This window comes from Salmo salar, chromosome 01, assembly GCF_965601325.2.
Source record: "Salmo salar chromosome 01, fSalSal1, whole genome shotgun sequence".
NCBI classification, from domain to species: Eukaryota; Metazoa; Chordata; class Actinopteri; order Salmoniformes; family Salmonidae; genus Salmo; species Salmo salar.
In genome coordinates this window covers 181,921,820-181,933,789 of record NC_138291.1, presented here as the reverse complement: position 1 = coordinate 181,933,789, position 11,970 = coordinate 181,921,820, and the positions used below count along the sequence as shown (strand labels likewise).

The window sequence follows — 11,970 nt, the reverse complement described above, 5'->3', positions numbered from 1 at the left end:
GAATCCATTTAAAATAGATAGCTCATTGCATTTCAAAATGTTTGTAAACAAAAACATAGAAATTGTACACTTTTTTAAAATCAACCTGCCTCAATACCCTATAATTAGGGGTCAATTATTTATAATCTAGGGTATAAAGATAAAACACTTTGCTATGGGTGAAACAGTTTATTTGGGGTTCAACAAAGAGGAGGAGATATCTAAAGAGTCACATGACCCTGTGTTTCTACATCTACATCTGCATTACTTCCTGTTTGGGGGGGTTTTAGGCTGAGTTTCTGTATAGCACTTTGAGATATCAGCTGATGCAAAAAAGGGCTTCATAAATACATTTGATTGATTGATTGATGTCACGGTCAAATATTAAAACAAATATTTATGTAACGTGTGAATGTTACTCAAAAAGGTTGGCCCACTTGAAGACAACAGGAGAGATGTCATTCTCTCCCCTCCCACCCAGGGCCCCAGAACAGAACAGAACAGCAGCATGGGAAAATAGAGTCGAAAATGAAATATCCAAAACATTGAAAAGAGTTGGACCATTATACATGATGTACAGATGAAAATGATGGGTCAGTTATTTTTTAAAAAATTTTTTTTTAAATGATTGAATCAATCTGGCTCAATAATCATGGTAAATGTGACATCTTCAGCATTCAGACCGCTGAGAACTAAATTATGTCAAGTTAAATAATTATTTCAAAACAAAATCAAAAATGTATGATGAAATATGTTTTCTTGTCGGCAGTGGTTAGATCTGTTTTCTGGAGTTATTCCAAAGGCATTGTCCAGAGACCAGGTGACAGAAGACAGTATTCGATTTACATTTCCCCTCCACTAAAAACAATCTTTGGTGGTTGTTTTGACACAATTATTTGACAGACTCCTTCCAACTAATGACGACCATATGTATCATAATTATGAATATCTATATATCTGTATAATACCCTTTTCAAACCTCATTTAAGACCTGCCGTTCCTGAGCCTTAATCATGAGATTAAATTCTGTTTAAATGCATTGAAGTTACAGTAATAGTACATTGACTGAGGATGCATCCTAGGAAACTGACTGAGGATGCATCCTAAGGTACAGTAATAGGAAACTGACTGAGGATGCATCCTAGGAAACTGACTGAGGATGCATCCTAGGAAACTGACTGAGGATGCATTCTAAGGTACAGTAATAGGACACTGACTGAGGATGCATCCTAGGAAACTGACTGAGGATGCATCCTAAGGTACAGTAATAGGAAACTGACTGAGGATGCATCCTAGGGTACAGTAATAGGAAACTGACTGAGGATGCATCCTAGGGTACAGTAATAGGACACTGACTGAGGATGCATCCTAGGGTACAGTAATAGGAAACTGACTGAGGATGCATCCTAGGGTACAGTAATAGGAAACTGACTGAGGATGCATCCTAGGGTACAGTAATAGGAAACTGACTGAGGATGCGCTATTTGAGGAGAATAAAAATGACAGACATGGGTAAGAACACAAGACAGACAGACAGACAGACAGACAGACAGACAGACAGACAGACATGGATAAGAACACCAGACAGACAGACAGACAGACAGACAGACAGACAGACAGACAGACAGACAGACAGACAGACAGACAGACAGACAGACATCGATAAGAACACCAGACAGACAGACTGACAGACAGACAGACAGACAGACAGACAGACAGACATGGATAAGAACACCAGACAGACAGACTGACAGACAGACAGGATGCCATTTGGGAGGCAGCCTGGTCCACAACTAACAGGCAGAACACAGGAACAGAAGAAAGGGCTGCATCAACAGCAGCACTACTTATCATACAGTATTACACAGTACCACGCAGTACCATACAGTACCATGCAGTACCACGCAGTACCACGCAGTACCACACAGTACCACGCAGTACCACACAGTACCATGCAGTACCACGCAGTACCATGCAGTACCACACAGTACCATACAGTACCACGCAGTACCACGCAGTACCATGCAGTCCCACGCAGTACCACGCAGTACCACACAGTACCACGCAGTACCACACAGTACCACACAATACCACGCAGTACCACGCAGTACCACGCAGTACCATGCAGTACCACGCAGTACCACACAGTACCACACAGTACCACGCAGTACCACACAGTACCATACAGTACCATGCAGTACCACGCAGTACCACACAGTACCATACAGTACCATGCAGTACCACGCAGTACCACGCAGTACCACACAGTACCATACAGAACCACGCAGTACCACACAGTACCACACAGTACCATACAGTACCATACAGTACCATACAGTACCATGCAGTACCATGCAGTACCACGCAGTACCACGCAGTACCATACAGAACCATGCGCTGTGCTAAAGTCCCCCATCATTCAACCCTACATCATCAGGAATAACAGCGTGAACTTGCAGTTCTGTTCCGACAAGCTTTTCTTCAGTAGCATACTGAAGAAACTGAGTGTTCAAACCGAAAGAACCCTCTAGGGGAGAGGAAAGTGTTTCTAAGCCATTCACTCACACTGCCACACTGCCATACATAAAAATTAAAAAACACAAATATAGGAGACAATATACAGCTGGTAAGTAATGAACAGAGTTTCTCATCATGCCAAAACACACCTTCACACTTCAGAGAGACACAGAATGAATCTAAAACTCAACATTCTAACTAAAACAAAGGGAGAAAAGCACTGGTCTATTTCCTGATTTTAAACATCTTGCATTCCCGATAGAGAATGAGAATCCTACGGTTGTTCGATTTCCCTAAGGGATCTGGAACATGATTAAGAGGGTTCCCCTAACCCCTAATTATTGTTGTGTACCACGGGTCTAGATCTTCATTCCCTTGAAGGGTCTGTAGAGCTGCTTGGTTAAACTGTGAGGAGGGAAGGCTAGGCTGGTTTGGTTTCTTCTAGCGCCAGGCAGAGGGAAAAAGGCTCAGTGTTTCTCATGCGTTGGGGCGGCTCTGGGTTGACTGACAGATCAAGAACAGGAAGGGATTGTACTTGCAAAGGAAGCAGGAAGTCAGAACAGGAGCGAGTTCAGTTAATTATTGGTTGCGTCCGAAATGGCACCCTATTCCTTATATAGTGCCTATAGAGCAGGGGTATTGAACTCTGACCCCACGAGGTCCGGAGCCTGCTGGGTTTCTGTTGTACCTGATCGTTATTGCACCCACCTGGTGTCCCAGGTCTAAATCAGTCCCTGATTAGAGGGGAATCCCCCACCTGGTGTCCCAGGTCTAAATCAGTCCCTGATTAGAGGGGAATCACCCACCTGGTGTCCCAGGTCTAAATCAGTCCCTGATTAGAGGGGAATCGCCCACCTGGTGTCCCAGGTCTAAATCAGTCCCTGATTAGAGGGGGAATCACCCACCTGGTGTCCCAGGTCTAAATCAGTCCCTGATTAGAGGGGAATCACCCACCTGGTATCCCAGGTCTAAATCAGTCCCTGATTAGAGGGGAATCACTCACCTGGTGTCCCGGGTCTAAATCAGGCCCTGATTAGAGGGGGAATCACTCACCTGGTGTCCCAGGTCTAAATCAGTCCCTGATTAGAGGGGGAATCACCCACCTGGTGTCCCAGGTCTAAATCAGGCCCTGATTAGAGGGGAATCACCCACCTGGTGTCCCGGGTCTAAATCAGTCCCTGATTAGAGGGGAATCACCCACCTGGTGTCCCGGGTCTAAATCAGTCCCTGATTAGAGGGGAATCACCCACCTGGTGTCCCAGGTCTAAATCAGTCCCTGATTAGAGGGGAATCATCCACCTGATGTCCCAGGTCTAAATCAGTCTGTGATTAGAGGAGAACAATGAAAAAAACGCAGTGTAACTGTCTTGGAGCTCCAGAGTTGAGTTAGAGGGTTCTAGGGAATAGGGTGCTGTTCCAGACGCAGCCAGTCAGTGTGGGCTACTGGGCCATGCTGTTGAGGCTGCTGTTAGATCCTCCCAGGCCGTTCTCAGTCTTCTGGAAACTCTTGACTGCACTGGGGACCTGCATACCTGTACTGAGGCTCAGTCCTCCACACCATACCTGGAACACAACACATGAATACAAAACCTCTATTATAGTCCCCTACATTATACCTGTAGATAACAAACAACACACGTGTCATTGACTGGCCTGCTCGGGTCAGGTTACCGTAGACCACAATCCTACAGAGAGATCTCTCACACCCACCAGAGGGGAAGAGATGGAGAGGTATGGAGATGGGGTGGGGTTTAGGACACCTTACGCCCATTGTAAAACTAAGGCAGCAGACAAAATTCCTTTGTCCTCTCACTATGGAGAACCCACCTCAGAACATTAACATGCAATAAATGGACTTTGGGACAATAGTTTTCGTCAGCCACAATGGTGGTCATGACGATAGATGGAATATGAAAATTAATGTCGTTTTTGTTATGCTATTAAAAGTTACAGGACGATGTTATAATGAAAACATTGTAACTTTAAGAGTTTTCCTAGTACGTGCTTGATGTTTGCATATTGTACGTCGTGTGGAAAATGTCCAGGTCAAAGAGAATGTTTTGGTAAAGATGAAATGTGAAGTTCGTGGTCTAAATTAGATCTGAGTAAAATCCAGACCTACGGCCTCATAACTAGTTAAATCCAGACCTCCCTGCCTCGTAACTAGTTAAATCCAGACCTCCCTGCCTCGTAACTAGTTAAACCCAGACCTCCAGCCTCCTAACTAGTTAAACCCAGACCTCCAGCCTCGTAACTAGTTAAACCCAGACCTCCAGCCTCATAACTAGTTAAATCCAGACCTCCAGCCTCATAACTAGTTAAATCCAGACCTCCAGCCTCCTAACTAGTTAAATCCAGACCTCCAGCCTCGTAACTAGTTAAATCCAGACCTCCTTCGTAACTAGTTAAACCCTGGGACTGAGTTAGCCTGTGACCTATGGACTGGGACTGAACTAGCCTGTGACCTATGGACTGGGACTGAGTTAGCCTGTGACCTATGGACTGGGACTTATCCAGAGAGACCGCGTAGCAAACGCTCTTATCCAGAGAGCGGTACAGTTAGTTCATTCATCATGAGACAGAAAGGTGGGACAACCAGATATTAGTCACAGTAAGTACATTTCTTCAGTAACGTCAGCGCTAGTTAGAAAAGACAAGTACGACTGTTAGTTCAAGAAAGGCAGGACAAGTTCTCTGGTGTTATCTAGGTCTGGAGGACAGGCAGGTGGTATAAAGTAAGTTCTCTGGTGTTATCCAGGTCTGGAGGACAGGCAGGTGGTATAAAGTAAGTTCTCTGGTGTTATCTAGGTCTGGAGGACAGGCAGGTGGTATAAAGTAAGTTCTCTGGTGTTATCTAGGTCTGGAGGACAGGCAGGTGGTATAAAGTAAGTTCTCTGGTGTTATCTAGGTCTGGAGGACAGGCAGGTGGTATAAAGTAAGTTCTCTGGTGTTATCTAGGTCTGGAGGACAGGCAGGTGGTATAAAGTAAGTTCTCTGGTGTTATCTAGGTCTGGAGGACAGGCAGGTGGTATAAAGTAAGTTCTCTGGTGTTATCTAGGTCTGGAGGACAGGCAGGTGGTATAAAGTAAGTTCTCTGGTGTTATCTAGGTCTGGAGGACAGGCAGGTGGTATAAAGTAAGTTCGCTGGTGTTATCTAGGTCTGGAGGACAGGCAGGTGGTATAAAGTAAGTTCTCTGGTGTTATCTAGGTCTGGAGGACAGGCAGGTGGTATAAAGTAAGTTCTCTGGTGTTATCTAGGTCTGGAGGACAGGCAGGTGGTATAAAGTAAGTTCGCTGGTGTTATCTAGGTCTGGAGGACAGGCAGGTGGTATAAAGTAAGTTCTCTGGTGTTATCCAGGTCTGGAGGACAGGCAGGTGGTATAAAGTAAGTTCTCTGGTGTTATCTAGGTCTGGAGGACAGGCAGGTGGTATAAAGTAAGTTCTCTGGTGTTATCTAGGTCTGGAGGACAGGCAGGTGGTATAAAGTAAGTTCTCTGGTGTTATCTAGGTCTGGAGGACAGGCAGGTGGTATAAAGTAAGTTCGCTGGTGTTATCTAGGTCTGGAGGACAGGCAGGTGGTATAAAGTAAGTTCTCTGGTGTTATCTAGGTCTTGAGGACAGGCAGGTGGTATAAAGTACAGGTATGAGGGAGTGGCAGTCAAGACAAGAATATCAACCGTAATACAGACAAAACTTACCATGAAGGCCGGTACAACAGGTTGGCTAAACTTAGCCTTGAACGTGTGGATCAACTGCTTGGTTTCAGCGTTGTAGAAGGACAGTTGTCCTGAGGAAGACCAAGAGAAAACAAAACAGGATTCAAACTACTGTATCCACGTCACTTCAAGCACAGAGAGAGAGAGAGCACGGTGAAAAGTGTCTTCTGATACTCAGAGGAGACAAGCCTAGTTTGTAATCCATTTCCTGGGGGGAAGAGGGATGAAATCTAATATGGCCGTATCTGATGGCCTATTTATACGTGTCACGGGTCGCCGGTGCCTGAGGGATATGGTATTTCCACCCTGACTGACTGGAAAACACACCAATCTGTACGCGTAGAACAATGAGGACCCGCCTTGTAAATCAGCTGGTGAAATTGTCAGTACAAGATACCACAGGCATAAAATGTATGGATCAACAACGAGTCCAAGCTGCATAAAATGTATGGATCAACAACGAGTCCTAGCTGCATAAAATGTATGGATCAACAACGAGTCCAAGCTGCATAACATGTATGGATCAACAACGAGTCCAAGCTGCATAAAATGTATGGATCAACAACGAGTCCAAGCTGCATAAAATGTATGGATCAACAACGAGTCCAAGCTGCATAAAATGTATGGATCAACAACGAGTCCAAGCTGCATAAAATGTATGGATCAACAACGAGTCCAAGCTGCATAAAATGTATGGATCAACAACGAGTCCAAGCTGCATAAAATGTATGGATCAACAACGAGTCCAAGCTGCATAACATGTATGGATCAACAACGGCTCCTAGCTGCATAAAATGTATGGATCAACAACGAGTCCTAGCTGCATAAAATGTATGGATCAACAACGATTCCAAGCTGCATAAAATGTATGGATCAACAACGAGTCCAAGCTGCATAAAATGTATGGATCAACAACGGCTCCTAGCTGCATAAAATGTATGGATCAACAACGAGTCCAAGTTGCATAAAATGTATGGATCAACAACGAGTCCAAGCTGCATAAAATGTATGGATCAACAACGAGTCCAAGCTGCATAAAATGTATGGATCAACAACGAGTCCAAGCTGCATAAAATGTATGGATCAACAACGAGTCCAAGCTGCATAAAATGTATGGATCAACAACGAGTCCAAGCTGCATAAAATGTATGGATCAACAACGAGTCCAAGTTGCATAAAATGTATGGATCAACAACGAGTCCAAGCTGCATAAAATGTATGGATCAACAACGAGTCCAAGCTGCATAAAATGTATGGATCAACAACGAGTCCAAGCTGCATAAAATGTATGGATCAACAACGAGTCCAAGCTGCATAAAATGTATGGATCAACAACGAGTCCAAGCTGCATAACATGTATGGATCAACAACGGCTCCTAGCTGCATAAAATGTATGGATCAACAACGAGTCCAAGCTGCATAAAATGTATGGATCAACAACGAGTCCAAGCTGCATAAAATGTATGGATCAACAACGAGTCCAAGCTGCATAACATGTATGGATCAACAACGAGTCCAAGCTGCATAACATGTATGGATCAACAACGGCTCCTAGCTCCTAATACTTTAGCTGTGCTTGACTGAGCTCTCCTGCCGAAACGTAACCAACTAAATAGTCCCCAAAGTGTAAACCCGACCTATCTGCCATCTCACGGCACGCTAAAGCAGATACTCAAAAGTATCTGAAATATTTAAAATAATATTTGAACCCAGGTGTGGTTACCTACGTGTCTCTAACATCAACCCACCTGAGTCCAGGTCACAGAAGACTCCGATGCGTCCAGGTATGGTGCCGTCCAGGCTCTTGGCCTTGTTGTTGTGCTTGGCAGCGAAGGAAGCCTGCAGCCAGTTGTTGATGTGGATACACCAGGTAGTGTTGGTCTTACCCAACTGGTCAAACTTTCCCAGGTTTCTGTAGGAGACCCCAACACTATAGGACTTACAGTCTTTAAGGGCTTTCACCTCCCAGTAGTGTTGACCACAGTCCATACTGGTATCACCTGGGTGGGTAGTGGACAAACATGAAGGCTTATCAATCCCTTGACAGACAGAGCAAACTACACAACTTGAATGTTGGGTGTCACCTTGTGGGTGGATACTATGTTATTATAACGTCTTACATAATACCTGGCTGGGGCCAAGAGAGGACAGACAGGACATTTTGAATCAATCACTACACAGAATTGCATAGTGTTTTTCTTTGCTGGTGTCTCTTGGGAGTGGATAGAATATTATTATATTGTCATGTTATATCTGGGTGTGGAGGACAGGAAATGTTTTCAATCCCTTTGGGAGTGAACAAACACCGACACCCAAAACACTGCAATATACAGTAACAGGAAAACCCTGTTGAACATATTGACCTAGTACCTAGTGGCCTCACTTATTAAACATCTGACAGAGCAGTGCCAACACACCACTAATGACTATATTATGTGGGTAGTAACTTTGTGTGGCTCAGTTGGTAGAGCATGGTGTTTGCAACACCAGGGTTATGGGTTCGATTCCCACGGGGGACCAGTACGGAAAAAATAAATGTATGAAATGTATGCATTCACTACTGTAAGTCGCTCTGGAAAGGAGCGTCTGCTAAATGACTAAAATGTAAAATGTGTGTCTCAAGATACCCAACTACTCTATGGACTGGTTTACCAGACATATTTAACATGTTGTTTAGTTCTGTAGTAGGTGTAATCAGGGCTATAGGTCTACCTGACATCCACTACAGGTTAGTTGTGCCTCGCCAGAATCATAGATGGCACAATGTCACAGTCTAGGAATACAGAGCCTTTAGATAAAGGGTTCAGACCACTTGACTTATTTCACATTTTGTTGTGTTACAGCCTAAATTCAAAATGGAATAAATAAATACAATTCTCACCCATCTACACACAATACCCCATAATGACATCACAATACCCCATAATGACATCACAATACCCCATAATGACATCACAATACCCCATAATGACATCACAATACCCCATAATGACAAAGCAAAAAAACATGTTTTTAAAAAATATTTGCACATTTATTGAAAATGAAATACCTGTATCTCATTTGCATAAGTATTCACAGCCCTGACTCTAAGAGCTTTGCACACCTGGATTGTACAACATTAGCCCATTATTATATTTTACAATTCTTCAAGCTCTGTCAAATCGGTTGTTGATCATTGCTAGACAACCATTTTGAAGTCTTGCCATAGATTTTCAATCAGATTTAAGTCAAAACTGTAACTTGGCCACTCAGGAACATTCACGGTCTTCTTGGTAAGCAACTTCAGTGTAGATCTGGCCTTGTGTTTTAGGTTATTTTCCTTCTGAATCTATCTCCCAGTGTCTGGTGGAAAGCAGGCAGACTGCACCAGGTTTTCCTCTAGGATTTTGCCTGTGATTTATTTTTTATATATTTTTTTCGCTCTGTAGCACTCACGTCGGTAGCCATGAAGTGCTTTGAAAGAATGGTCATGGCTCACAACAGCATCATCCCGGATACACTAGACCCAGTCCAATTTGCATACCGCCCCCACAGACCCACAGATGACACAATCTCTATTGCACTCCACACTGCCCTTTCCCACCTGGACAACAGGAACACCTATGTGAGAATACTGTTCATTAACTACAGCTCAGCGTTCAACACCATAGTACCCACAAAGCTCATCACTAAGCTAAGGACCCTGGGACTAAACACCTCCCTCTGCAACTGGATCCTGGACTTCCTGATGGGCCGCCCCCAGATGGTAAGAGTAGGCAACAACACATCTGCCACGCTGAGCCTCAACACGGGGGCCCCTCAGGGTTGTGAACTTAGTCCCCTCCTGTACTCCCTGTTCCCCCACGACTGCATGGCCAAACACGAATCCAACACCATCATTAAGTTTGCCGATGACACAACAGTGGTAGGCCTGATCACCGACAACGATGAGCCAGCTTATAGGGAGGAGGTCAGAGAACTGCCAGTGTGGTGCCAGGACAACAACCTCTCCCTCAACGTCAGCAAGACAAAGGAGCTGATCGTGGACTACAGGAAAAGGCGGACCTGTTCCCCATTAACATTGACGGGGCTGAAGTGGAGCAGGTTGAGAGCGTCAAGTTCCTTGGTGTCCACATCACCAACAAACTAACATGGTCCAAACACACCAGGGCAGTCGTCAAGAGGGCACGACAAAACCTATTCCCCCTCAGGAGACTGAAAAGATTTGGCATTGGTCCCCAGATCCTCAAAAGGTTCTACAGCTGCACCGTCGAGAGCATCCTGACCGGTTGCATCACTGCCTGGTACAGTATGGCAACTGCTTGGTATCTGACCGTAAGGCGCTACAGAGGGTAGTGTGTACGGCCCAGTACATCACTGGGGCCAAGCTTCCTGCCATCCAGGACCTCTATACCAGGCGGTGTCAGAGGAAGGCCCATAAAATTGTCTCCAGAGACTCCAGTCACCCAAGTCATATTGTTTTCTCTGCTACCCACGGCAAGCGGTACCGGAGCGCCAAGTCTAGGACCAAAAGGCTCCATAACAGCTTCTACCCCCAAGCCATGAGACTGATGAACAATTAATAAAATGGCCAACGGACTATTTACATTGACCCCCCCCCCCATTTGTTTTTACACTGCTGCTGCTCGCTGTTTAATATTTATGCATAGTCACTTCACCCCTACCTACATGTACAAATTACCTCAACTAACCTGTACCCCCGCACAATGACTCTGTACCGGTACCCCCTGTATATAGCCTCCACATTGACTCTGTACCGGTACCCCCTGTATATAGCCTCCACATTGACTCTGTACCGGTACCCCCTGTATATAGCCTCCACATTGACTCTGTACCGGTACCCCCTGTATATAGCCTCCACATTGACTCTGTACCGGTACCCCCCTGTATATAGTCTCCACATTGACTCTGTACCGTAATACCCTGTATATAGCCTCCACATTGACTCTGTACCGGTACCCCCTGTATATAGCCTCCACATTGACTCTGTACCGGTACCCCCTGTATATAGCCTCCACATTGACTCTGTACCGGTACCCCCTGTATATAGCCTCCACATTGACTCTGTACCGGTACCCCCCTGTATATAGTCTCCACATTGACTCTGTACCGTAATACCCTGTATATAGCCTCCACATTGACTCTGTACCGGTACCCCCTGTATATAGCCTCCACATTGACTCTGTACCGGTACCCCCTGTATACAGCCTCCACATTGACTCTGTACCGGTACCCCCTGTATACAGCCTCCACATTGACTCTGTACCGGTACCCCCTGTATATAGCCTCCACATTGACTCTGTACCGGTACCCCCTGTATATAGCCTCCACATTGACTCTGTACCGGTACCCCCTGTATACAGCCTCCACATTGACTCTGTACCGGTACCCCCTGTATATAGCCTCCACATTGACTCTGTACCGGTACCCCCTGTATATAGCCTCCACATTGACTCTGTACCGGTACCCCCTGTATATAGCCTCCACATTGACTCTGTACCGGTACCCCCTGTATATAGCCTCCACATTGACTCTGTACCGGTACCCCCTGTATATAGCCTCCACATTGACTCTGTACCGGTACCCCCTGTATATAGCCTCCACATTGACTCTGTACCGGTACCCCCTGTATATAGCCTCCACATTGACTCTGTACCGTAACACCCTGTATATAGTCTCCACATTGACTCTGTACCGGTACCCCCTGTATATAGCCTCCACATTGACTCTGTACTGGTACCCCCTGTATATAGCCTCC

The 11,970-nt window shown here is 45.2% G+C and overlaps 1 protein-coding gene across 2 annotated transcripts in view; it reads right to left on the bottom strand.

Annotated features, from left to right (window-relative positions):
- Positions 1-148: 148 nt before the first annotated feature.
- LOC106572709 (fibronectin type III and SPRY domain containing 1-like) overlaps positions 149-11,970 on the bottom strand; it is a 102,168-nt gene continuing 90,346 nt past the window's right edge. For both annotated transcript variants that reach the window (XM_045694114.2, XM_014147118.3), the window contains 3 exons: positions 7,961-8,212; positions 6,195-6,283; positions 149-4,059 (listed from right to left, as the gene is read on the bottom strand). In XM_045694114.2, the coding sequence (XP_045550070.1) occupies positions 3,937-4,059; positions 6,195-6,283; positions 7,961-8,212 (464 nt within the window). In that variant the 3' untranslated portion in view covers positions 149-3,936. The remainder of the gene's footprint in view (positions 4,060-6,194; positions 6,284-7,960; positions 8,213-11,970) is intronic.